The sequence below is a fragment of the Octopus sinensis genome, linkage group LG6 (genome assembly GCF_006345805.1).
Source record: "Octopus sinensis linkage group LG6, ASM634580v1, whole genome shotgun sequence".
Taxonomy (NCBI): Eukaryota; Metazoa; Mollusca; class Cephalopoda; order Octopoda; family Octopodidae; genus Octopus; species Octopus sinensis.
Window position 1 is genome coordinate 85,165,772 of NC_043002.1, and position 27,711 is coordinate 85,193,482.

At 37.7% G+C, this 27,711-nt stretch overlaps 2 protein-coding genes across 4 annotated transcripts; one reads left to right on the forward strand and one right to left on the reverse strand.

The window, feature by feature from the left end:
* Positions 1 to 553: 553 nt before the first annotated feature.
* On the reverse strand, positions 554 to 17,887 carry LOC118763984. Its single transcript, XM_036504121.1, has 2 exons — positions 17,753 to 17,887; positions 554 to 1,030 (listed from the first exon to the last, which is right to left on the reverse strand). The coding sequence occupies exons 1-2, from the start codon at positions 17,829 to 17,831 to the stop codon at positions 765 to 767; spliced, it is 345 nt and encodes a 114-aa protein (XP_036360014.1). The 5' UTR covers positions 17,832 to 17,887; the 3' UTR covers positions 554 to 764.
* Positions 15,012 to 27,329, forward strand: LOC115212909. 3 transcript variants are annotated; one of them, XM_029781725.2, is made up of 2 exons: positions 15,012 to 15,147; positions 22,667 to 27,329. In XM_029781725.2, exon 2 carries the CDS (start codon positions 23,680 to 23,682, stop codon positions 25,726 to 25,728), a length of 2,049 nt encoding a protein of 682 aa, XP_029637585.1. In that variant the 5' UTR covers positions 15,012 to 15,147; positions 22,667 to 23,679; the 3' UTR covers positions 25,729 to 27,329. The 3 variants fall into 3 exon arrangements, with proteins under 3 accessions (XP_029637585.1, XP_036360013.1, XP_036360012.1); XM_036504120.1 differs by having other exon boundaries at positions 15,037 to 15,151; XM_036504119.1 differs by lacking the exon at positions 15,012 to 15,147 and adding an exon at positions 21,223 to 21,283.
* Positions 27,330 to 27,711: the final 382 nt, after the last annotated feature.

Genomic DNA, 27,711 nt, shown 5'->3' on the forward strand with positions numbered 1-27,711 from the left:
TTCGGTTGACCTTCGTCATTTATTGATCACATGCCAATCGAAATTGATTGAATTCCTTTTCAATTCAAATCACAGAGACTCTACCATTTTATGATTTTTACAGTGTCAAGCGTGTATGTATAATTTCCTGTCATTCTGAAATGTTTATTTTATTAAGTACATATTCTTACACTCAAGGCTAGCGATCATTAAATGTATACAATAACATGTCCTCTCAGCCTTTTTGTACTCCATTATTCATACGCACTCATCCAACCATTCTAAATACATAACAGACAATTTCAATTTTTTTTGCATAAACAATGTTCTTTCACCCAATTGCACACACATGCACCTGTAGGGTTAAACGACCGTACGTAAGGTGTTGGTGACAAATGTCTCCTTTAGTACGCCGCACGGTCGTTCCCCAACAAAATATAAGAGAGCCAAATACATGGATATAAAATACAGTGCAAAAAGAATAAATGAGGACGACAAACCGTTCTACTGTTTGAGAGAGAAGGGGACTTTATTCACAATGTACAGAGAGAGTGTGTGAGTGCTAGCGAAATGTTGTGTATGAATGCGTGCGCATAGTATTTGTGTCTGTGTGAGACAGAAGGTACAGACAAAGGTATATACAACAGAAATACAGAATACAGAGCATAAGATAAGTCTCAGCATATTGAGTTAAGATAGAGTTAGTTTACCAGTTCATGAGGTACACAATAGTAAGAGTTCTATAACAAGATGTCGGGGGTCTCAAGGCGGAGGCGCTTGGAGCCTCAACGCCGAGCCGAGTCTCTTGATATAGATATTCTTTCAGATATACTGCAACTGTTTATCCGTGGTGAAAGATTCACACAATAGCGTGAGTTAAACTGGTCGGGTGTTGGTGTGTACATATTGTTGAAGTCGACGGAGATGGAGAACGTCCAGTTGCGGGTGTACATTAGCGTCGTAGTAGCTGAAGCAGGAGCATGACAGGCAGGTCGTCTGTCGCTGGAACATGGCTGAGTAGTTCTGTGGTTAGGACTAGACCTTAAAAGGTCTGGAGCCGGAAAACAAAGAATAGTGAAAATGTTAGCCTATTTAAGGAGTTAAGGTGGCTCAAATGAAGCATCCTATCCGAAGGCCGTGATTGGTTAGCTTTACACAATGGCGCGAAATAAGTAGGGAGACATACCGCGCTAGATGCCAACCAATCAGAGCAGTGGACACAACAGGATCAAACTAGCCAAAGATGATTGTAATCTCAAACGAGATCGTTCTTATTGAGTCTCTCAAAGAGTGAGGGTATCAATATCGCTACACACCTTACTACCTATGCCTGTTACTATTTGTTTTCAGATCTTATCATCTTGAAGCTCTAATTCCTGACATTGCCCCAGTCGGATGTTGAAATTTAGCGACAGTCCACTCTGCTATAGTCGTTTCCCAGCTTAGCTTGACCAGATTTCTTAACACGGCTTGCTAAATTCTCTTAGCATTTTTGATTTTTTTTTGTAAGAGCACCAAGTTCTTTTTTCTTTTTCTTTTGCGCCCTTGCTTCCAGCCATCTATCCTCTTTCTTCAACATAACCTCGCTCAGGTCACGTTGCACATAGAGAAAGTTTGTCTGGCTCAACCCAACCAACAAATCTTTTGCCGTTTGTCGTTCTTGCTTCATTCACGCCAATTGCAGATGTCCACAACACCAGACACACTTGGCTTCTGCATTTCCTTCACGGTACCTACACACAATGGACGCTTATCCCAGAAATCTTCCTACTCTACTATGGATCGAGAATAGCTTCATTTCTCCTTAACTACACCATATTCAGAAGTACATGCATATGAACTCATGTCAATACAACCTAGCCCCACATCACACTCAAACCCACTCAAAACTGCATCGGATCCTATCCTGCACGCCCGTACACTCTACCCTACCTCATATTCTCTTTTTTGGCCTTGTTTCACATTGACCTCTATACATTTTATTCACAGGTGCAGGAGTGGCTGTGTGGTAAGTAGCTTGCTTACCAACCACATGGTTCCGGGTTCAGTCCCACTGCGTGGCACCTTGGGCAAGTGTCTTCTACTAGAGCCTCGGGCCGACCAAAGCCTTGTGAGTGGATTTGGTAGACGGAAACTCAAAGAAGCCCGTCGTATATATATATATATATATATATATATATATATATATATATATGTGCGTGTGTGTGTGTATGTTTGTGTGTCTGTCTTTGTCCCCCTAGCATTGCTTGACAACCGATGCTGGTGTGTTTGCGTCGCCGTAACTTAGCGGTTCGGCAAAAGAGACCGAATCCTTTTTTTTTGTCTCATGGAAACACAGATACTCTCTTTACTCTTTTACTTGTTTCAGTCATTTGACCGCGGCCACGCTGGAGCACCACCTTTAATCGAGCAACTTGACCCCAGGACTTATTCTTTTGTAAGCCCAGTACTTATTCTATCGGTCTCTTTTGCCGAACCGCTAAATAACGGGGACATAAACACACCAGCATCGGTTGTCAAGCGATGCTAGGGGGACAAACACAAACACACACACGCATATATATATATACATATATACGACGGGCTTCTTTGAGTTTCCGTCTACCAAATCCACTCACAAGGCTTTGGTCGACCCGAGGCTATAGTAGAAGACACTTGCCCAAGGTGCCACGCAGTGGGACTGAACCCGGAAACATGTGGCTGGTAAACAAGCTACTTACCACACAGTTTTCTGTATTTTAAAAATAAAAGTTTTCTGTATTTTTTTTTTGCATTCAAAGTTTCGTTACATATGTATCGAAACCATAGAAGTAATTTTTTCCCCAGGTGAGCAATTATATAACTTCAGTATCGTTTCACTTCTAATGAGAAGCTCACTAAACACCAAGGAATGATGGGACGAATGGACGCTGAATTTTCGACCAGGAATTGAAACCACAGCCTGAATGTTTCTGTAAGCTTCTTTCTATTGTTCTCAGGATTTGCACTCGGAATTTGTATCATTTAAAATTATCTTTTATCTTTTATTTGTTTCTGTAATTACACTGCAGCTATGCTGGGGCATCGCTTTGAAGGGTTTAATTGAGTAAATTGATTCCAGGATTTATTCTAAGGGTCTGTTTTGCCGAGACGCTAAGTATCGGGAACGTAAACAAACCAACACCGGTTGTCAAGCGGTGGTGATCACACGCTCACATCTATATGATGAGCTACATTCAGTTTCCGTCCACTCATTAGGCATTGGTCGGCCTGGGGCTATAGCAAAAGACACTAATCCAAATTGTTACGCAGTGGGTGTGAACCCGAAACCAAGTGATTGGGAAGCAAGCTTCTTACCACACAGCTATGCATGCGGCTGTCCCATTCCTCATCGTCTTCGGTCAAACTCAGTTCAACCCAGAAAACTCACTGAATTTTCATTGTTATAATGACCTGATTCTAACTTTATGATTGATAGAAATAGAGACCCCTACAGTCAAACTTTCTTTTCGCTCGGCAACTTACCAGAGGTTAATGTGTCTCTCTTACCCTCTCGGTAACTTTCAGAGAAGTAATTTCTGTCTGTCTGTCTCTCTCCTTTTCCTTCGATTCCTGGAAATCCATTATCTTTTCTTGTCAAAACGAGCGGAAAATCATCCACACTAGATGATTCATGAGGAAACATGCCAACCTCTAGAACTTGTATTTGTCAAGGAGAGGTCAGTCCTTTGTTTAAGGTTTGACCTACATTACTGACAATAGTCTATATAACAGAGAATTTTCTATCTCTTCCTCTTGTGTGTCAGCTATGACCAAGGAGCAACACACGTTTTACATCAGCCTTAACCAAAAGCAGCTAAGAGAAGCTTTTGGCCATAAGAAAGGCGATGCCGCCTTTATCCTTTCTTCCTTTCTAGTCAGCACCATGACTACCTTACTCTCCCCCTCTCAACTGACAGACAACTTTTTTCTGCATATCAGCTACTAACCAGCGAGTCAACCTTGTCGTCACTATCACTAGAATTGCTACTGTCTCTGTAACAACCTGTCGAGTAAACGAATGAATATATGTAAATAACATTTCTTCCTTCTTGAAGTTAATTCTTCGATGTTCACTGGTTACACCGACGCGAGAACCTCGAAGCGTCACATCTATACGCTACATTCAGTAGTGGGTTACCTCATATCGAATTGATATTGCACAGCAAATCCAGCCTGCTACAGGGTGTTCATTTCTTTTCTGTTGCAAGTGGTAACTGTCTTTGCCGTTCTGAGAGGTCCACCGCTTATGTGGTTAACTTCGTAGTCTAGGGTCTTTGAAGTCTTGCCGGAACGCCAGTTCTACGTAGTTATTTGGTGGTCTATCACGTTATGAGGAACGTGATGGAGTGTGTGCGAACTATCGTTTTCTAATCGCCGTTTGTCGTTATAGAGAAAATGTGGCTCAGATCACTATCAGTTAACATACAAATTGACTGGTGGAAGATGCTCACTTAGTGAGATAAGGGAAATTTTAGTCACTTTTCAGCTACGTCTGTATATTATGGTCATATGACAGCCATGCGGGAAGGTCGTGTTAAAGGTTTAGTCAAGTTGATATGTCATATAACACATCTACTGAACTAAACCTATGATGTGACTGTTCCACTCCTTCTCGGGGTCAACAAAGAACCACTCTTGTACTTGGATTGATTCTTCTCTTTCTGTCTTTTTACAGGAAGAAATCAGCTGTGTTCAGCCAGACACAAGGAAGGGTTACGCTGGGCCAAAAGATTGCCCCAGATACTGCTGTTGTTTTATCCTATCCGATTTTGATACCTTGTGATCAATTTAATCTTCTTACCGAAATAAAAAGACTATTAATATATTTCATCATGATAATTTATTTTGTAAATTACTATAACAATAGGCGCAGGAGTGGCTGTGTGGTAAGTAGCTTGCTAACCAACCACATCTTGGCATCTTGGGCAAGTGTCTTCTGCTATAGCCCCGACCAATGCCTTGTGAGTGGATTTGGTAGACGGAAACTGAAAGAAGCCTGTCGTATATATATATGTATGTGTTTGTGTGTCTGTGTTTGTCCCCCTAACATTGCTTGACAACCGATGCTGGCTGGTATATTTACGTCCCCGTCACTTAGCGGTTCGGCAAAAGAGACCGATAGAATAAGTACTGGGCTTACAAAGAATAAGTCCCGGGGTCGATTTGCTCGACTAAAGGCGGTGCTCCAGCATGGCCGCAGTCAAATGACTGAAACAAGTAAAAGAGTAAGAATATAACGTGAAGAAAATATGCAATGAAGATTCTGCCACAAAAATTTAAAATACAGAGTGGTTACCCTTTCGCTTCTTTGCTTTACATCGAGGCGGTTGACATAATACGAAGTTTATGTGCCTTCAAAGAAACTACAAAATCACAGAAGTAACCATCAGTTTGAAAGTTTCAAAACAAGTGACACGCCTATCATCAGACATAGAGCTAGCCTATGAATAAAGACAAAAAACGAGATTAGATATATTGAACAACCCAGATGATACATCTGATACAGTTACAGCTAAATAATTATGATAAGAGAAATAGAAAAGATAATTAAAAACCTGTATTGATGCTATCAATACTAAAGTGCTAAAAATAAAAGATGTGTATGTGTTCTAATACCAGGTTATGCCTAAGCGAAATAATGTGTATGTGTGTGCGTGTGTTTTTATCAGGTCACTCTTAGTGTTACTGGTAGCATGAAACCCAATCTGTCTCTTGGTTAGGCTGTCGGTTACCTACCAAGCCTGCTTGGTAAGGAGATTGGTTTTCGTTGAACACTCTATGTGACGAATGAACGCAGTAGAGTTATTGACTAGCCAATAAATAGGAGTGATAGACTCCTGACCACTGGGAGCGAAGGGGAGTCCTAGTTCTCGTCTGAACTGCCTTCTAGAAGGTAAACTCGTATTAAAAAAAAAAAAAAGACTTGAAAATCAGATGGTTTTTCTGGTCGTTTCAATCTCTGTAGTGCCGCTGGTGTTATTGCTAATTGCACTGAAAAGTAGGTTCAATCTTTTGCAACGCTTTATCCACTCAAAACAAATCCACTCAGGAACTTTTTGGACTCCCAGAATGATTTACAGATGTACAAAACAATCCTGCAGGAATAGTAGAGCAGTGAAGTACGCAGGCGTAACAAGTTGAGAACATGTAATTGCTAACCTACACGTAGGTGGCTTGGGTTTTTGTCGCTTTATCTTATGTAGTAAAGGGAGTATTCGGCACTGTTCAGCTGCTGACAGGAGGGAACTAGAAAGGTTGGTCTAAACCAGTGGTTCTCAACCGGGGTCCATATGCCCACCCGCAAGGGTCCATATACGATTTTGGGGGCACACGCAACAAAATAATAAACTGGGGATCCACAACAGTATTATAGGAGTCCCTGAAAATTTTTTGCTTTGGATGTATGTATTGGTAAGTATTGCAAGAAAGAGCTCCATTTCTTTCTCTGACATTTTACATAGTTCGACCTACGCGAGTTAATGTGTGATAAACAACATAGGAATTTTGGAAGAGGTTTCTATAAAACTAGTTTTTAAACGTCGAATGGCTATGGGGGTCCACCGGAATAAAATAATAGTCAAAGGGGTCCATAGATAAAAAAAAGTGGCTGAGAAACTCTGATCAAAACAAGGCTTACCTCTACCAAACTGGCCGGCACTCCACGGATGGCGGTTGTTCGCTCATGTGAGCGAAATAGATATGTTCAACAAAACTCTGAGCTAAATCATGAATAAATGATATCCTCGATGAGATCAAATCTTAAGATCGCGTACTGGAATATAGTGCACTTTTAGTATTTCCAGGACCTGCTCACCCTGAACGCCGTACTGCTTATATTATATATAAGCAGTACGGCGGTGTATATATAATATAAACTGCTTATATATAATATAAACAATTATAGGGAATTGTTTCGTTATAACCTCGATATAATTGCAGACTCAGAAACGAAGCTTTCTGATGATAGGTTAGCAGAACATAGACTCCATATTTTGCAAGAAGAGGTCAGATAGTCTACGTCGAAAAGTTTGTGTTGGTTTCTCCGTAAAACACGTTTGGTATAGCATTTGACAGCGCTCCTAAGTGGGGTTTTTTTTTTAACGTGTAATTATTCTACTACTGCAACTTAACTTGAAGCAATTTGTAGAAGTGATTAGTGTTTATGCACCAATTCTTCTCATTATGGTGATCTAAGAACAGTTCTGCAAAACGCTGATAAGAACAACAAACTTGTATTTTTGGGAGACCAAAGCCCCGTGTAGAACGTGATTCAGAACTTTTGAATTTACTATTATGTAAATTAGCGCCAGCTGAACATGAAAAATACTGTAATTTCATACTTCCCCAAAAAACTAGTGAAATTTGTTTCCGGGAAACAGTCGAACTACTATAAAAAATATTCAGTGATAAGAGTTTCCTATTTAACACTCGATGGGAGTCTTGGAGTCTAGTTAAAAAAGATGAAGACTTTGTCACGTTTGCCGGGACCGTAAATCATATATGCGAAAAGTTTAAACTGAAGGAACTAACTCTTGATATGTTTAAGGGCCTCATTTTTGTACAAGGGCTTACGGTAAACAAAGATGCGGAAATACGTGCAAGAATTCTCTCAAAACTTGAACAAGCGAACCAAAGTTTAACCCAGAAGGCAGTTGCAGAGCAGTGTCAAAGAATGGTAAACTTACGTCAGGACGTACACAAAATTAAAGAGGAGTTCTCACAAGTACAAGCATGTCGACCGGGAAATTAATAAAAAAAAAAAACCTTTAAGAACAAACCCATGCTAAAGGTGTGGAGCCCTACATTCCAGGAAGGATGGTCCTTTCAAAACACAATAATGTTAACAGCTGCCAAAAAAGTAGGACACAAGAGCTCACATTGTAGAGCAAAGTTAGAAAGGTCGAATATTAAAAAATTCTAAAGTTTTCTCAACGGAAAGTAGAAGCGACACCAAAAGAGGAAATTGGTACATGTAAATGTAGACAAAGTGAATATTAAATTACAACTAGATACTGCTAGCGATATCTCGGTTATTGATACCGACTCGTAGAAAAGAATTGAGAAACCTACGTTAAGAAGAACATAGAAAATTGCACGAGGCGTGACAGGTGAAAAACTACATTTCGTGGGCGAAATGTAGAGTGATATCACATTTCAGGGAAAAACTTGGAGAGCAAAAATTTTCGTGGTAAAAAACGCAACCAATCTGTTCGGTACGTTTTGGTTGGAGTTGTTTGAGTTATGGGACTTCCTCATAAGTCTGTTCTGTAAAAAAAATAAATGGCTGTCCCACCAGTGAAAAATAACTCAGCAGCGGAATTGAAGAAAAAATTTTAAAAAAGTTATTTCCTGAAGAGTTGTCGGATAAATTAGGTCTCTGTTCTAAGACTGAGGCCTGTTTTCAAATGAAGCAAAATGTACCTATATACAAACCCCATAGAAAGATACCATTTGCTGCGATAAAGCAGGTAGAAGAAGAGTTAGACAGACTGAAAAAATGAGAATTATTCGAAAAGTAAATTATTCTAAGTGGGCAGCACCATCGGTGAGTATTAAAAAATAAATAACAAAATCAGGGCCTGTGCCGATTTTTCTACTGGCTTGAATGACTGTCAAAAAATGTGCCACTATCCATTGCCTATTCCGGAGGATATTTTTGCAAAATTAAATGGTGGCAAAATATTTTCGAAACTGGATCTGTCTGATGCGTATCTACAAATTAAAGTAGAGAGGAATGCTTGAAGCTTCTAACAGTGAATACGCACAGAGGACTATACAAATATAATAGATTATCATTTGGTCTGAAAGTCGCCCCGCAATTTTTCAACAGGTTATGGATGCGATGTTGGTGGACTGTCAGTTAGCAATTCCATATCTCGATAATGTATTAATTAAAAGTGAATCACGTGATCAGTATATCAAACATGTGAAGTGTGTTTTTCAAAAGATAAAAGAGATTACGGTTTCACACTTAGTGAGGAGAAATGTTAATTCTTTTTGCCTAAAATTAAATATTTAGGACAAATTATAGAAGAAAATGGAAGACGACCAGACCCATCGATGGCAGACGCAATTAAAAATATGTCTCACCCAACTAACATTACCCAAGCTTTTCTTGGCCTAGTGAACTATTATCAAAATTACATACCAAACATATGAACTGAGAGCTCCACTTAATGATTTGCTAAAGAAAGACGCCAAACTGAATTGGTCAAATAACTGTCAAAAGGCGTTTTAGGATATAAAAAAATCTTAATTTTGGATTTGTCGGTGGCTCATTTGTATCCTGCAGTGGAGATTGCTATAGCTTCTGAATACGGCGTAGGAGCAGTTTTGCAACACAGATATAAAGACGGTAATATGAAGGCAGTGGTCCACGCCTCACGTGCTTTGATTGCAGCAGAGAAAAACTACAGTCAGATAGAGAAAGAAGCTCTAGCAATAGTTTATGCCGTAAAGAAATTTCACAGTGGACGTTTTCGGCTTCAGACGGACCACCAACTGTTACAATTAATTTTCGGATCGAAGAAAGGATTGTCTACCCATTCATCTACAACGCTGGGGTAAAATTTTAAGATGGAGTACATTCCTTCGAAGAATATTGGCCATGTGGATTGTTTATCTACACTAATTCCGAAGAATACGGAACAGCTAGAAGATACGGTTATAGCCGCATTACAATCAGAAAAAGGAAATTAAAGATGTTATGTGTAATGTCATTCAGGAGTTGCCAGTGACTGTACAAGATATAAAAAGTAAATCAGCGGAGTACAAATACATCATAAAAATGAAAGCAGCCTTGAAAAATAAACAGAAGAGAAACACGAATGCGAACAATTTTTCACTCTGTGACGATGTATTAATGTACGCACAAAGAGTGGTAGTACTAACTGCACTACAGAATTTCAGTTCCGTGTATTGTCTGACAATGGACCGGGGCATTGAAAACTTGGTAAAATCTTGTAGAAGGTGTGCGCTAGAAGCCAAGGCACCACCGGTGAAATACCAATTGTAGCCTGAGATGGATAGTCCGTGGTCCAGGGTACATATAAACTACGCTGGACCAGGGAAAGGCGCGTACTACTTGATCATTGTTGATAGCTTTACCAAGTGGCCGGAAGTATGTGAGTGCAGTCAACTTACATCGAAGGCAACAATAAAGTTCCTGCACGAACTTTTTACTCGAAACGGTGTTCCGGACACCATAGTATCGGAAAATAGAACAGGATATGAATTCAAGAAATTCTGCAAAATGCTTGCAGTCAAGCACATGTTTACCTCGACCTACCGCCCGAGGTCAAATGGGCAAGCAGAACGATTCGTAGATACTCTCAAGCGAGCGCTTAAAAAAGCAAGAAACGAGTTAGGAAATGATGAGGCGCTAACTAAATTCTTAAGTGTGTACAGAAAAACGCCCAATCCCAAAACCAGTTCAGGCAAGTCGCCTGCAAAGCTAGTATTCACTCGAAGGATTAAATCGATCTTCGACAACTTGTTGCCAAAGGAAAAAACGTATAGAGAAAATACAAAAAAATTCAACTAAACATTTTGATGTCGGAGACAAAGTCCATTTCAAAATATACAAGAACGGTAAATAGAGTTGGCAGGATGTTGTAGTGACTAAAAGAATTGGAAACGCGATATATTTAATAAAAGACCAACGATGGGAGCATAAACGACATTTAAATCAATTAAAGATCAGTCATACAGAAAAAAGGAAGGAAATTCCAATGGATGTGTTTTACGACATGTTCGATGTACCAGCAGCGAAAGAGATTGAGCCTAGAAGGAGCAGTAGCAGAAAAGGTAAACAGACTGAACACTTACAAATAATTCCTAAGCGGAAAAGGTGCTGAACTCCATAGGGAAGAAAAATTTCAAAAAGGATGGCGGAGGGGGGGGGGGGCGGTGGAAAGAAAGGAAGAAAAAATAATAAAATAGATTTTGTTTCCTACGGAACTCGAAATCTCAAAAGGGAAGATGTTGTGGCGAGTGCCACGACACCCCTGCGAGAATAGACTTAACCGAACGACTATAAATAGTAGCGGTCTGAGTGAAAGACAGAGTAGGCGTTAATTGCAGGAAGTTGTAAGGTGTCGTTTTGGTAGTTTGTCGGAATATCATTTGTTGGCTCGTGTATAATTCGTGGAGAATTTGTTGGATTGCTACGTTGTTGCTACCCTGCATCGTTAAATGTTTTATTGTTATTATGCGGTTATAGTGTAAAAACAGTATTGTCATAACAATTGGCGATACAACATGAATAATAATAATAATAATAATAATAATAATAATAATAATATAATAATAATAATAATAAGAAGAAGAAGAAGAAGAAGAAGAAGAAGAAGGAAATTACAAATACTTGGCGATAAAAGGAGATTGTATACAACATGCTACTATGAAGGAAAAATAAGAAAAGAATATTACAGGAGAATAAGACTCATACAAAAAACTGATCTCAACTCTAAAATCTCATCGAAGCCATTAACACCCTGGTACTCCCCGTATTCCAATATAGTTTTAACATCATTAACTACAATCTTACAGAGCTCCAAGGCCTGGACAGGAAGACGAGAAAAATACTAACTTGTAAGAACATGCACCACCCAAAAGCAGATGTTGGTTGTCTGTACCTAACTAGAAGTTACGGGGGAAGAGGAATGATGCAGGTAGAAGTGTCCTATAAGACCTCAACGTTAGCAATGAACAGGTACTTATCTTGTACAGAGGACTGGGCGCTGCGATTTGTGTGCAAACACAAAAGCAGCAAAAAGTCACATTCGATTGTCAAGGAAGCTTGCAAATTCGCAAGGAAACTTGACATTAATCCTGAAATAGTTGAAGTACCTGAAACCACTGCCAGAAAACAAGCAAAATGGATCAAGCAGACTGCAAAAAAGAACGGGCAGGAACAAATTGAGGAGCAACGGAGTCAGAAGCCTCTGCATAGACAGTATATATTTCAAAGTTGAAATGCTTATGTAGATCAATCAACAACCATCAGTGGCTGAGAAATTCAGGACTGAAAGCAGGGACTGAAGATTTTATATTGGCGGGACAAGACCAAAGCTTGCTCACAAAAAACTACCAGGCTAACGTTCTTCAAAACGGTTCTGACCCTAAATGCAGATTCTGCGAAACATTTGACGGAACAATAGATCATCTCGTCACGAGATGTCCTGTGCTGACACCAAGCGAATATAAAAATCACCACGATAAAGTAGGACAGTATTTACATTGGAAAATATGTAAACATTACAAAATCGGCACTCCTGCTTACTGGTATGAACATCATCCTGAACCAGTTGTTGAAGGCAAAAATTTCACTATCCTCTGAGATTTTCCAGTCAACACTGACAGAACGATTCAATTATAAAAGACAGAGAAGAAAAGACTTGTACACTAATAGATATAAGTGTTCCCACTAGAAAAAGTATATCTGTAAAAGAATTCGACAAACTAAATATAAGGACCTGGAAATTGAAATACAAAAGATATGGCATCTTAAAACGAGAACTGTTCCTGTTATTGTGGGTGCGCAAGGTATAATAAAAAATGGATGTCAGAAACATCTAGATAAGATGTCAGGAAAACTATGTCTCAGAGAAATCCAAAAGATTGTGCTGACAAGTACTGCCCACATCCTTAGCAAAAACCCTATCCATTAAAATGTGTGTTGTACTACATGAAGATATATTTCACTACCTCCCCAAGCTTCCAGTCATACTGTAAAACTTATATAACTCGCCCCAAGACGCTGGGTGTGTCTCGGCAAGTGTCTGTAACAAACATGCAGATTATTATTATTAATAATAATAATAATAATAATAATAATAATAATAATAATAATAATAATTTCTAACAGGAAATTTCTTACATGCTTATCTAACTTTTACAACTTTGTAATTCCTATTAGCAAATGAAACACGTAATCATGAATAATTAATACCCAAAAAGTTTTTCAACTTCCTGTTTATATATATATATATATATATATATATGAGAGGGATGACCACTATGTGGACAACCCTTATGCAAGAAGAATTTAGCAAACACCAGAAACGTAATCGAGCAAGACAAAAGAAAAGCAATAAAAATATGGATTTATCACATACATGTTTCACTATTAACGTATTACGTAATTTTACTTACGTAAATGTCCGTAGATCCTCGGTGTGACCGTCCCAAAAAATATAATTTGTAGAACTATATACTAGGACGTCCGAACAAAGTCGGATCTGTATATAGTTCTACCTATTACACTCGTGGTTACTATTCAAAAGTCTTCGTTTTGGCGCGCTAAATTACCGGAAATCTCACCCTCATTTAAAATTTATATATATATATATGAGTATGTTCGTATGATCACAACTGTTCAATGAATAGTAATATGAAACTATGAGTAACAGTTTGTGAAGTATTTTTCGGCTTTAACAAAAGCATGCTACTCTACCTTCAGTATTCGAGTACTGTTTTTCTCTATCTTATTTTGCATTTATGTGCTTCCTCCTGTGTTTGTGTGTGTGCGCGCGCGGGTATATAATGTTTTAAATACATCTAGATCCACGTAACTCTGATAGACGATGACGCCAACTTAAATTTCTTATATAACTAGCTTAAAAGCCGCATTCCGTGCGGACTTGAAGCTACCTCCTTCCTAGGGCTAATTGGACCTGCGGCCCAAAACTAAAAGCGAGCAAAATAGTATGACTATAATACGTTTATGACTATATGCCCCGGTGGTGTTTGATGAGAGGTTAAGGACGGGTGAGAATTCTTTAATGCAACCATTCAATTGTTCCAGTCCCAATTTGAATTCCAACTGTTGGCCAATTTGTTCTAAAGTTCTTATCACGACATAAAATTAACGAAGTCAGTGTGATTTATCTCTCTCTTGATCTCTGGTGTCATCTGACAAACGCCATCAAAGATGGCGTGAACCATCTAATCTTTACCTACTAAAAATAGCAACCCAAATGCTTTTAAATCAGATTCCAACGCTGGATGTTGAAGAACGAAATGAATGGCAGATTTTCAATCCTGGGATCATTTTGATTCCAAAAAGGTATAATATGTCTATGTAGACTGAGATATAGGGGTCCTAGATGGACAGATTTTGAGTTTATTATTATAGAAGAACTTTCTTTTCTAGAAAAAAGTCTACCTTCAATGAACGAGAGTTACCCCCAAATTTCTAAGGATAATTTAGTTGATTATATCAACTCAATACTTGACTAGTTTTACATTGTATCGACCCTGGAGGAATGAAAGTTAAAGCAGACCTTGGTGAGAATTGAATTAAGAACATAAAGAGTCGGAGCATACACCAATCTCAGCGGTATGTGAACGCAGAAAAGTAAAAATAAAAAATAAAAATTAGCGTGATCTGCCATTATTAAAGTAAAGGGAGGCGTCTCTACGTAATCGTTCGATTCACTAGAAAAAGCAGCCCCCTCCCACTCACCAAAAATAACTCGGTAAAATAAAATCCAAAATGATAGGTTAATCGATGTAGTTTGCAGTACACAAAATACGACGAACAGGGTAGCTCGTTCAGCGGTAACCTGAAACTAAACACGGAACTAGAAAACTTTTCCCAATATATATTTTCGAATCCAATAACCAATTTCTTGATGCAATTTGTGATTTCTTTATATTTATTTAATCCAACGCTATAAAGAAAACACGTGCTTCATGTGCCGTGTAAATTGAGATCGAACGTAAAACCATGTGGTTGCTAAGTGAAATTCTTCACCAAACCTTCATGCCTGCGCGCGCATAAATTTTCATATAAATATTTCTGCGCAGCTCAATAAAGCAATTTATAGTTGAAGTGGATTTTCATTAAAAAAAAAACAATTGTAAGAAACTATTAAGCAGTTTGTCTGTAGAATATGTTTCAGGGAATTTTTCTATCACACTAAATATTAAATTTATTTGTGTAATATATTTTCATAAAAATATTTATACGAAACTAATAACCAATGTATAAACAATAAACTTCCGTTTGTAAGTAGAAAAATTGACCAATCGGCAAAGAAAACGTCAGCATGCTCTTCTCGCTATATATATAGCCTGGGTGATAAAAGGCCGTTTGCTTTGTATGTTGTCATTTTCTCGTCTGACTGGTGTTTGTTGCTCACCGTAAGTATGTTTATCTGTTTTACGTTATCTTGATTAAAGCCTTATTGCCCATACTTATTTACATATGTTTAGGCAATCCTTATTTGATACGATATCTAATAAACTTTATACATATTTAAATCAGTTCAGATAGTTATCTTTTTTTAAAAAAAAATAAAGAGGGGTTATTTTTATTCGTTCTGTGAGAACGTGCACCGTTTCTGACAATTTGTGCTTTGGTTCGAATATGCTTTCTCGTAACAGTTCCCACCCTTTGTACGAGATTTCATTGTTAATAGCGTCAGTTTCATACATTCACACGCACACACATATAAACTAACGTGTATCAACTATATCTAAACATCTGCATTAACTGGCGTTAGTTTGTCTCGCGGTACCATGGATCTTCTCTTGGAAAGTCTTATTTCGAGAACTCCGTCTCTCCCCAATATACCTATCTATCCATCTATCTAACTATCCATCTATCTAGCTAACTATCTATCTATCTAGATAACTATCCATCTATCTATCTAACTATACATCTATCTATCTAACTACCCATCTATCTATCTAACTATCCATCTATCTATCTAACTATCCATCTATCTATTTATCTATCCATCCATTCATCTACCTACCTATCTATCTATCTATCTGTCTGTCTGTCTGTCTATCAAAGCTTTAAGTGACATGTGGTTTCTTGTTTAGCTCTGATTAAGCAAATGTATCCACAACCAAAGACAGTCCAATTGTGTCCATCCCTACTTTTTGTTGTCCCTAGGACTACTTTATTCAGTGTTTCCTACGCTGTATGATTTGCATGTTGTAGTAGGTTTAACGACCACATAGAGCCCTCCCTCTTCCTACTGGGTAGGCAAGCCTGTGTCAGTAATAATAATAAAAGCTGTCTCACTAAAATACTAAAGGTTTTGACTGCTGAATATTGAATTGGAAATTTACGTATTGCCGATATGAATTACTATTTCAACAGTTGTTAATTTAGTGAATATTTTAACCGATCGAGTGCGTTAAATGTCTCTTGGTGCATTTAGGATTATAGCCGAAAGTTCAAATACATTGTGAATAGATCATATAAGACATAATGAAAATTAATAGAATTCTACAGTAATAAGCTGTGATGAAGCACTACCACTAACAAAGTTTATAGATCTGCGAAAACGATCGCAATGTAGACATTCTATTTTCCCAGAACAACTGAACGTACATTGTTGTTACGGTTGGTTTATTTTCTCAGTCTCTCACTCACGCTTCAAAAGTTGTTTGGCCCTAGGTCAGCCCTCAGTGATCAGCTCTATCTATGACCAAGGGCGTTTCAGCCGTGATCACATCGCAACTACATTATGCACAGTGTAATTTCTTTTTGTTTATCCTTGGCTACATTATCTCATCGTTTTAGTTTTTTTGTTTTTTTTAAGGCGGTAGTGTGTGATTTGAGTTGGAATATGACTGCTAGTTGTAGACAACTGAGCGACATCGTAAACGATTCGTCGTTGTATTCGTGCGTATTTATAAATGAACGCGCGCAAAATAAATGAAATCATTTGTGGTGGGACTGCGGTGGGGATTAGGTTAGACGAGATTTAACGTTCTACGACACCACAGAATATATGAAAATATTGGTAAATTGTTACAAGTTGTTTTTTTTTTGTGGTTTCATCATACGTTGTTGATCTACATGACTGTTTACTTCCAAGGCAACCAGACCAACTGACGATGGTGCTGTGTAAATCGTTCCCTACTAGTTGTTTTTTTTTCCTCTTTTTTTCTTTAATTCTAAATTTGTCGTTTCCCACGAGGGAACTAATTTTTATCAAATCTTCTGTTTTGTTTATTTTCTTCTAATATTTATTCTAAACAGCTGTTGATTTTTCTGTAAGTTACAAATATGTCCCACTAATAACCTAAAACTATTCAAATGTTTCTCTGGAAAAGCGTGAGTTGAGATGAGTAACTATTGGTGGTTTCGTGTCCATCCAGCACAGGCTAAAAGTAGTACCCCAAGTATTTTTTTGCTTCATGCTATCGAATAACACTCCGCATTTTTAAGCATGTAAAAGAATTTAGCTATCAAGTTCGAGAATTATTTTTTTTTCTTTTACATATTTATGTGGTTCGCTCAGCTAAGTATCCCTTAACTGACTGAAACCCTCAATGTTTGGACAACTTATCTTTATGTTTACTTTTGTCCACTTAGCTTCATGTTCTAAGTCTGTCCAAGCAGAACTGGGCTTCTAACAGCAATTATTAACAATATTTATGCTGGATAAACAAATTACAAATACACATCAGTTTCCATGTAATAATAGAAATGATTCTTATTGTTATATTTTTTTGCATTTTTTCATCATTGTCTTGAAACTTTTCCCTACACTTTGTACAGTTTAGTAGAAAATAGTTTACTGTTTCTATTAGCAGACACGCGCCAGGTTCTGGTCCACAGACGCGCTGTGTTCTCTCATTATCTTAATGCAGTGGTTCTCAAATTTTTCACTGCCAAGGATCTTTTTTTTTTATTTAAATGAGTTTTCCTACGGACCCCTTTTAATATGCTTATCGTTATGTATGTATATATATATATATGAAATTTTGAATTTATTTCACTTACCCCAAGCACTACTTTTGCGGACCGCAGGTTGGGAACCACTGTTTTTAAATGATTTCTGTTTCCTGGAACTGGCTAACATGCTGACCCAACTCAAGCATTCCCGACTCACTGATCTCTCCTCTCATCGCACTTGTGTTCCCGCCACCAGATCACTACGACTAGTCCTTCCTAATCAAAGCATTGAACCACTGATGTTCTCTATATTCTCTCTGCAGCTGAGAAACATTGATGACAACAATTTCACTGGTTTAGGAGAACCTGTGAAGGTCTCTTCCCCAGACCCAGCAAGTGTGTACACACACACACACATACACAATTAAATATGGCAATTTAATTTCAGGAAAGCAATGCACAGTTTTAACAAAATATTTCGAAATTGTCACTTAATATAATTAAAGAAAGAAAAAAAAAATCATCTCGATTTTCAGATAGGGCACCATTTAAAAATTATTATTTAAAACTATTTTGTCTATTATAAAGAAAATTAAGTGATATGTGGGGCAAAAGTGGGGATATCCAATCATTCAATACATTCATTAATTTTAGACATTATTACCAGTTGGCTACAGTCAACATATACTTGCTTTGTGACACATTTTTATATACATCAGAGCTGTGGGTTGAAAAACGAATCTGGGATTCGAAGAAACTGCAAGTAGTTTGCATTGGCGAAAATGAAACAAGAGGGAAGTTCTAGTTCATTTATTGTGAAAAGTAAAAGTGAGAAAATGTGATATTGGAGCCGGAGGAATTGATATGATCCAGAGTCTTTGTTTTTGAAAACTCTGAAACACATTTGATGAAAGCAAGCAGTAATTGTTGGTTTATGATTTACTATGCTTGTCATTAGCATCATTAGTGTCTTACAGTATTTGTTCTGGCTGTGTAAAAAGAAAAAGAAGAACCCACCAGGATGAAGCTATAAATAATAGTATACTCTTTACTCTTTTACTTGTTTCAGTCATTTGACTGCGGCCATGCTGGAGCACCGCCTTTTAGTCGAGCAAATCGACCCCAGGACTTATTCTTTGTAAGCCTAGTACTTATTCTATCAGTCTCTTTTGCTGAACCGCTAAGTTATGGGGACGTAAACACACTACCATCGGTTGTCAAGCAATGGTGGGGGGGACAAACACTGACACACAAACATATACATATATACGACAGGCTTCTTCCAGTTTCCGTCTACCAAATCCACTCACAAGGCTTTGGTCGGCCCGAGGCTATAGTAGAAGACACTTTTAATTGAAGCTATCTTTCAACTTTTATTTCTTAACTTCCCCTGATTATCATTTATCCCTGAGTTTACCTCACTCTTATACTGAGATTGCTGACCACCAGTCTGTGTTGAGCAGTATATTTTTTACCAAAGAAGGATTAATATTCAGAGCCAGTTACCTATCTTGTTTTCTTGTAAGTATGGAGTGTTTCTGGTTTGCTTTTTCACTTGATTGTTAGGTGATAGGGTACACTGGTTGGTTTGCAGAAGGTTAGGTCACTTGCATCACAAAAACTCCTAGAGCCTTCACCCCCTTTTTTTTCCTGTACTCTATCCATAGTCATCATGTGTACCTTTGTAGCCATCATGTTGTCCAACATGTTCATTAAAGCCATAATAATGAGGTTACTGTCATTTATTAGGTGGTTTGCAAGAGGACCTCATAGAAATGGTCCATTTTTCACTTCTGACTGCAATTCATACACAGAAGTAACTGGCTGCTGTTACTTAATCCATTCCTCTGTCAACAATATGCCTACTTTACCCATTCCAACACTTCTAAGACTAAATTCATGTACCATCATCATCATCATTCATGGCCCATGTTTCACTGCTGTGTAGCATGGATGTTTGCACACATGCATCATACAGTCTAACTTTCACTCTGAGCAAGAGGCTCTTTGTTACCAGCAGAGGTAGGAGCTTTCTAAACTTTACCCAGGCTATTCTTATTCTAGCGGCTATGCTCTCTGAGCATCCACCTCCACTACAGACTTGGTCACCTAGGTAGCCGAAGCTATCAACTACTTCTAGTTTCTCCCCTTGACATGTGATGGAATCTGTTCTCTGTATGCTTTTGGTGTTTATTGCCCCTGTGCATCTGCCACACACAAAAACTATCTTCTCAGTTAACCCCCCTTTGATATTGCTGCACTTCTTATGTGTCGATAGCTTACACTGGGTCCATCCTATGGAGTTTCTACCTATGCCTTTTCTACAGATTGAGCAGGGCCATCTACTTGATATGGTTTGTGATTTGACTGCTTTCTTACTTACTAGTACTTTGGTTTTTGTTAGATTGGCTCTAAGGCCTTTCAATTCTAGACCTTGCTTCCACACCAAAAACTTCATCTTTAGTTCAGCTATTAGGGCAAGGTCATCAGCACAGAGGAACTCCCAGGCGCAGCCTTTCTTGAATTCCCCTGTTATTGCCTTGAGGACTATGATGAATAAGAGGGGACTGAGGACTGATCCTTTGTGAACCCCTACTTCTACCCAGAATTCCTCACTATACTTGTTGCCAACCCTTACCTTACTGATTGCATCTCTGTACAAGGCTTGTACAGCTCTTACCAACTACTCATCTATACCTAGTTCCCACATTGACCACCAGATAAGGGTTCGGGGGACTCTGTCAAAGGCTTTTGGCTAGGTATTTCTCCTGCAGTTGCCTTACCAGAAATATAGCATCAGTGGTGCTTCTACCTTGCACAAAAGCAAACTGCATATCATCTAGGCTAACTCTCTCCCTAATTAGTAGGGCTATGACCCTCTTCGTGACTTTCATTACCTGATCCAGCAATTTGATACACTTGTAGTTATTTCTATCTAATGCATCACCTTTACCTTCATAGCAGTTGACTATAGTACTGCTACACCAGTCACTGGGTATGACTCCTTCGTGAATTACCTGATTTACAGTATGGGTAACTAGGCCATAACCCACACCACCAGATATTTTAAGCATCTCTGCAGTAATTCCTGTCTTCATATCCATAATTGCTTTATCTGCCAGGGTACTGCCACTGCAAGTAGCTGGTCCCTCAACTGGGTCAACATTTACAGGCTCTCCTCCTCCCATTCATTCTTCACATTCAGCAGACTTTCATAATGGTATCCCCAAGCATCTTTCTTTGCAGAATCATTAAACACAAGTGTACCATCATCCATGCAGACACATTTCTCTCGTATGACATCAAAATTTTCTTTCACACACTGTCTTGCAATCCAAAATACTTCAGTTCTTTGGTCCTCACATTGCTGAACATTGGCAAGCTTCTTCTTTTCTGCTTCTACCTTGGCTATATATACCTGTCTCCTAACTTCCTTTCTGGCTATCTGATACAGTTCCTTGCTACCCACATTCTTCCAGACTTTCCAGGCCTGTTTCTTTGCTGTAATGGCCCTGTCTACCATATTATTCAACCTCCACATTACCCTAGGTCTGGAAGGAACTTTGCACCAGGCACAGATTTGGTCCATGGCACACAGCAAGCTGTCATGCAGGGATTCTCAGTTGCCCCCTATGTCAAGTATGTAGCTTTTCTTCCCTCTCATCAAATTTCTCAAGAGGATGTCCCTAAATCTCTTACCATGTGAAAAGTTCTTAACCTTCCAAATCCTTCTTTTCCAGATTAGTCTGCTTCTTGGCATCTTTCTGGCCTTGAGTCTAAAGTCATTAATAACTAGTCTATGCTGGGGTTACATTCTTCACCAGGGAGGGTCTTTGTATTTAAGAGCAACCATGCATCCCACTGTCTGAAGTTGGTGTTGCAGATCAATAGGTTACTTGCATCACAGAACTTCGTTTTGAGAACCAATTTCATGAACACCATGGAAGACACCAGGTTGCCGTTCAACATGTCCATTAAAGTCTCCAGCCACAAAGATGAGATCATTGTCGCTCATCTTTGAGGTAGCTGGCAGAAGAATATCATAAAAGTGGTTCTTCTGTTCATTTGGTAGGCCCACTTGTAGAGTGTAGGCAGAGATTATTGTATCTATACTATTCTGCAAGACTAGCCTGAGCTTAAGTACTCTATCGCACACCCTACTACCTCTATGACCCTATCCACTCATTTCTCTGCTAGGAGTATGCCCACTTCACCTACTCTGTTACTGTTACCTTCCCAGAAGATTTTATACCTATGTGTCTTGCCTGTGAGGACCCTAGCTGAAGCTCCTCTCCACCTTACCTCTTGTATGCAGCATACATCAACACATCTCCATTCAAGCATCTCTACAATCTCACTTGACCTACATTGACAGTGCCAACTCTAAAAGCTGGGAAAGGGATGTGGGAGGAAACATGGGAAGGAGAGATATTATTCAGTACCTGAAAAGAAGGTTTCCGCGATCATTTGGTAGACATGTCACACAGGCTGTTCTCGTTTTTAACTTATCACAATTTAAACATGTTAAAATTGTTAAAAAATTGTTGTCCCTATTGGGGGTAAGAGTAGGAAACATTGTAAATGAAAGTGTTATAGGCATTGTAAGTATAAGCGTTATGAGCATTGTAAACATAAGCTTTACTGGTGCTGCAGATATAAATTTAAAACATAAATATGAATGTAAATATGCCAATGTTAGATTAAGTAAATGGGTGGGTTGCAATCTGGTTAGGTTAGTCCCTGGCAAGAGAGAGAGTGGGAAGTGGGGGCCACGGGTGAGATTGCAGGTATGAGAGAGGAGACTACCAGTACGGAAGGGGATTTCCGGTTAGATAAGCAAGATTTCCGATATTGGTGGTAGTGGTGTGTGTGGGGTGGGGCGTTAAACTATATTTTTAATATATATACACTTCATGAATATTGTTTGGCATAGTTTTCTATGACTGATAATTTAATTTTAAAAATTTCTGTCAAATTTGTTTGGCTTTAAAAGTTCATATTTTATATTTCTTCTCTTTCCAGGGACCACTATTTGGAAACCGATTTGTGTTTTTTTACAAAAAAGGCGTCAGTCGATTCATCACATGTTAGAAATAGTCTAAGTGGACAAATGTTTTGATAAAGTTTCTAATGTGCTAGATATACAGAAACTTCTGATACGAAGGCAAAGAGTGGTGGGGAAAAGGGTAAAAGAAAATAAACAAACAAAAATGAATCTGAATGAGAAAGATGAGTCAAAGGCAGCAGAAAGTGGTGAAAATAATTCCAAAACAAAACCACCGAGTTCAGTTGATTGGTCAAAGTATGGTGTACAGCGGTGTTCTGGTTGTAAATTCACTACAGATGACCATGGCTTATTCGATGCACACATCTCAATGTGTCGTTCTTTCAACAAGAAAAGGATCGCTACAACTAATCAGCCAGATAATGAAAAAAAGAAATACAAGAAACTCCTGCTTCAACTTGAAGAGCCATACCTGGAAGGTAAAACTCCTTCTACAACTACTTTCTTGTTACGGTGTTTCCATTGTCGTGGCTATTTTTCTAAAGTCACTTCTATTAAAAATCACCATTCTGTAAAACATGCAAGTAAGAATTTAATGTTTAGTCTTGTTCCTTTTGAGGATATTGTAAACCCAGAAAAAGTGACATCAGTTCCTGTAACTGATTCCCATGTAGATCAACAAAATATTAGCTCTTCAATGTCTACTCCACAGCCAAGTTCTCCTATACCTATCACTGCTACCAAAACTGCTTGCTCATCTCATGGAATCATTCAGCCATCTTCTGTAAAGTCATCTTCAATGGTGAAAATTATGTCTGCTGTGAAAACACCTTTGAATCAGATGCCTATTGCAAAGAAAGATAATCTTCAGGCATGTCAGCCAAGAAAGAGTTTTGAGGAAAAATTCTTCAGAGAACAGTGTGTGCCGCCAGTCAAGTGACTAGACGGCCAACTGAAATTAGATGGATTACCAGGACAAACTAATTCTCTAATTATCAGTGATGCCTCGACTGACACTCCATCTCAAGAGATGGCTAAGCATAACAAGGAAAAAACCTCTACTGGATCTTCAAAAAGTGATTCACCTATAATTGTATCACCTGTAACAGCTGGACCTGTTAATCTTTCACAAAAGCAAATGTCTTACTCACCCAATCAGAAAAAACATGCAACTTTTCAGAAGAAATCTCCTGTTTTATTGCCAAATATATTACCAAAAAACTATTTAGGTACTATACAAACACCTTCAAACCAGAATTTTCAAATCGTTTGTGCTGCACCTGAAGTACAGAGTTCTGTCAAAGTTTCTGAAGCTGTGCCACCTATTATTATTAATATTCCAAACACAACCAATTCTTTTGGTTACCAGCCACTTCTCATTGGATCTTCAAACAAACAAATACCTGTAAGTTCAGTTCCAGTCACACCTGTGACTGAATCCTCAGCTACAAAAACATTTGCTTCTAATGTCCCAACAGCAACTACCACTTCTCTTGCTCCATATGCACTTGCAACCAATGTTCAGGTTAATAACCAAAATCAAGACATTTTAGGATTTTTTGTTCGCCCTAATTTGGTAACACCTACTCTACCTGTAGTTTCACCAGTTAATACTGCCAAATACAAAATACTGCCATATGCAAAATTCCCTCAAACTTTGGAGCCTGGTGTAATGAATCTTATTGCAACTACACCTTATTCAAACATATATACTCCTGCAAGTATCCCACCACCTAATGTTCAGTCTAATTCGCTAGCAACTAACCCAACTGTAGTTTCTCCTAGTGTATCGTTGTCTAATAATATTTACACATATTTACACATGACTGATGCACCTAAAACGAACCCTCCTGTGTCAAACCAAAGTGTAATTAGCTTAAATGTCCATAAACCAAATTTGAAACCAAAATCTTCAGACAAAAATGCTTTAAAACATTTGAAACAGACTCCTACTACTTCCTACAACCGTTTACTCCTAAACAATAAAACAATTTCTAAACTACTTGGACATAAACCTGAGATTTATCCAAAGCTATTATTCCAGCCAGGTGAAAAAGAAGAAATGCCTGGCCAGTCAGATTGTGGCAACAACATTAAGGTTGAAGCAGTTTGGTCTGTTAGAGATGTCAAGAGGAATATATCAGATGGAAAGGTTATTGACTTAGATTTAGTGGAGCCTTTATCTGATGACTATTTGGAGTCAACTAAACTTTCTAAACAATCACTTAGTACTTTTGAGTCTGTAAAGAAAACATTAGCTTCTAATGCATATGTGATTGATGATAGTACATTGTTTGAACCTGCTGAAAATAATTTATCCAGAGTAACTGAACTTGAATCTGGGAAGTTGATTGTAGAATCTCCACATTCAAATGTGATATCAAATAAAGAGTCCACATCTGAGGAATCTAATTTAGTAGTTTCTTCAAATGTTGACAATGTTACTAAAATAAAAACAGAACCATTTAATTCAAAGACTACCTATATTAATGTAAATCTATATCCTAAAGAGAAAAATGAAATCTATGGTGGGAACTTTTATATATGTGGATTTTCAAATTGTTTGTTTTCTAGCCTTGTGCAAGATGAATTTGTAGAGCATTTACGTTGTGTACATAGTAAACAGAAAAAAGATTATGCTTGTGCACACTGTGGCCAAGCATTTCCAGTTATTGACTGCTTTTTAAAACACTTATCTACCCATGTCTCTACAGACATGTTTCTTCTTTATTCTTGTTCCCTTTGTGGTTTTAACACAAATCTTATCAAAATGTTTGTACAACACAATGATTCCGTTCACTCAGAGGAGAAAGAATTCTGCTGCGCATACTGTGGCCTCATATTTCAATGTAGTGCTGAGCTGTTGCAGCACTTGCAATTGAACTTGCTGAAATATGTACACTGTCCGCACTGTGAGGCTAAAAATAGTCAAAGACAGCAAATTTTGAAACATATTCAAGTAAAGCATCCTGGAAAGTCAAAATGCATTTTTGTAACTAGTCAAATAATATGTAAAGAAAAACAGAGAGCCTTAAATGATGTTGTGAACTTGTTGTCTGATGAGTCTGATTGTGACTGAGCATAGAGACACAAATAAAACCCATATTTATTAACTGCTACAGGTAAATATTCAGCAGAATCTAACTTAATTGAACAGTTAGAAATGTTGATAAAGTTTTTGTTTCTTGACAAGAATCAAAAATTGAAATATTTTAAGTTTTTCTCTTCTAAAAAGGATAGTGATAAGGTGAAAAATTTATAATATTGTACAAAAAAAGGTAAAAAAAATGGTTTTAATGAACACCAAAATGTTTACAAGAAAATAGCAATACTGTCAGGATAGTAAGCATTCCAGAAACTTCTTTGTCCAAGTTTATGTCAGATACAGAAGCTTGGAATCCCTAATTTTGTTTAGTGTAGTTATAATGAGAGACTAAACAAGCTGGTGGTTCATTTTGGAATAAACAAGGAATTTTTAGTCTTGAGGTAAAACAGCTTAGAAATAAAGGTGCTGGGTTTTAACAATCAACAATGCACCATATTTTATTTCTTAATATTATTTTTTTTGCCTTAGTCTATCTGATTCACTGTATGTTCCATTTCTACTTAATGGTTCAGTGTGGTATGGTGTTGTTGACACAAAATGCAAATGGTCAAATTTGCAAAAATACCTACCGATGCTAGCTTCCTCTTTTGCTTGCTAAGAAACTTGTATATGATGACATGAAAGAATGCTAGTATCATTTTGTTTTACGAACATTAAAAGTAATCGCAGTTTTCATGAAAAAAAAAATGAATGATGATGGTAAAGTATAATATTCAGTCACAAAAGAAAAGGCTAAATATTTATGCACTAATACATTAGTTTTTCTAGTACAAAACAATTTTTGACTGAAAGGTACTTTAGTATATGTTTTTATTAACCTTAATAATTGAGGATTCTGATTTAAAGTGGAACTTGGGAATATTCTTTGGACATATAAATCAAGTTCCTCATTTTTTTAAAGACATTTAAGTGTCAAGATATGTCAGTATATTATTGTGATGTACAGATCTGTCATTTCTGATTATCCAAACTTCAAAGTCATTGCTGTACAAAATACAATTCTCTTGTGACTTAGTAACTGTTTCATAATTGTTTTATAGCTTAGAGAAGGGTAAGAATACACCAATAACGCCTTTTCAGTGCCCCCAAGGCTAATGGGAAGATGTTATCTTTGGTGTAGAGACCTGGTCTGAAAAGTGGACTCGTCTGAAATACACTGGGTATATGGTGTTGATAAACTGGGCAACAGATATAAGAACCACCTACCAACAGAAGCAGTTCTTCCAGTTGACTGCTAATAAATTTCTGTCTATCAAATTTCACTCACATCGCTTCAGTCAACTCCAGGTTTTGTGCAGCGGGGTTGAACTCTTAACCACTGTCATTGTAAAACAAGCGTCTTAAACAAATGACTATTCTTCCTACATCTGTTGGCCATGATTCTGCTAAGTTTATTTTTCTTTGCTGACAAGACATTGAATTTTCATATCAGTAATTATATAAACAATAGAGGATCCAGGTAAATAGGAATAAATTGCAATTATTTGTTAATTGTATGTGAACTGTAATACATGACACATTTTTACTGCTGTTTCTTCTTTTTTGTTTTTTTATTATAAAAATGTATTCGATCAGTGAATTTAGTCTTTTTTTGCAGTTGATAATGTGATACTATTAACCCTTTTGATAATAACCCGGCCAAAACCGGCTCTGGCTCTGTAGTATAAATGTCTTGTTTTCATAAGTTTTTCATTAAAATATACCACCAAACCTTAGTCACAATTTATGATCCTAACAGTAGCTTAATGGTAACTAAGTTATTTTACTAAATTCTTTGTTATATTTACAATTAATTGAAAGAAACACAGAGCATCTCAAAATGAATACAGTAACGAAAGGGTTAATGACCAAGAGCGGATAAAAAAAAGAACAAGGAAGTGAATTCAGTTGTGCCTGTGTTCCGATAACTAGCCAATGTGACGAGAAATACAGTTCTGCCAGTAGGTGTTATAATAC

Excerpts from the sequence above, each read along its gene's own strand:
- LOC118763984 (XM_036504121.1), bottom strand. The coding sequence starts at position 17,831 with ATGTTAGCCAGTTCCAGGAAACAGAAATCATTTAAAAACAGTGGTTCC. Across the intron at positions 1,031-17,752 it reads CCGCAAAAGTAGTGCTTGGG|ACCTTTTAAGGTCTAGTCCT; the intron begins GTAAGTGAAATA and ends TTCCGGCTCCAG.
- LOC115212909 (XM_029781725.2), top strand. The coding sequence starts at position 23,680 with ATGGCTAAGCATAACAAGGAAAAAACCTCTACTGGATCTTCAAAAAGT.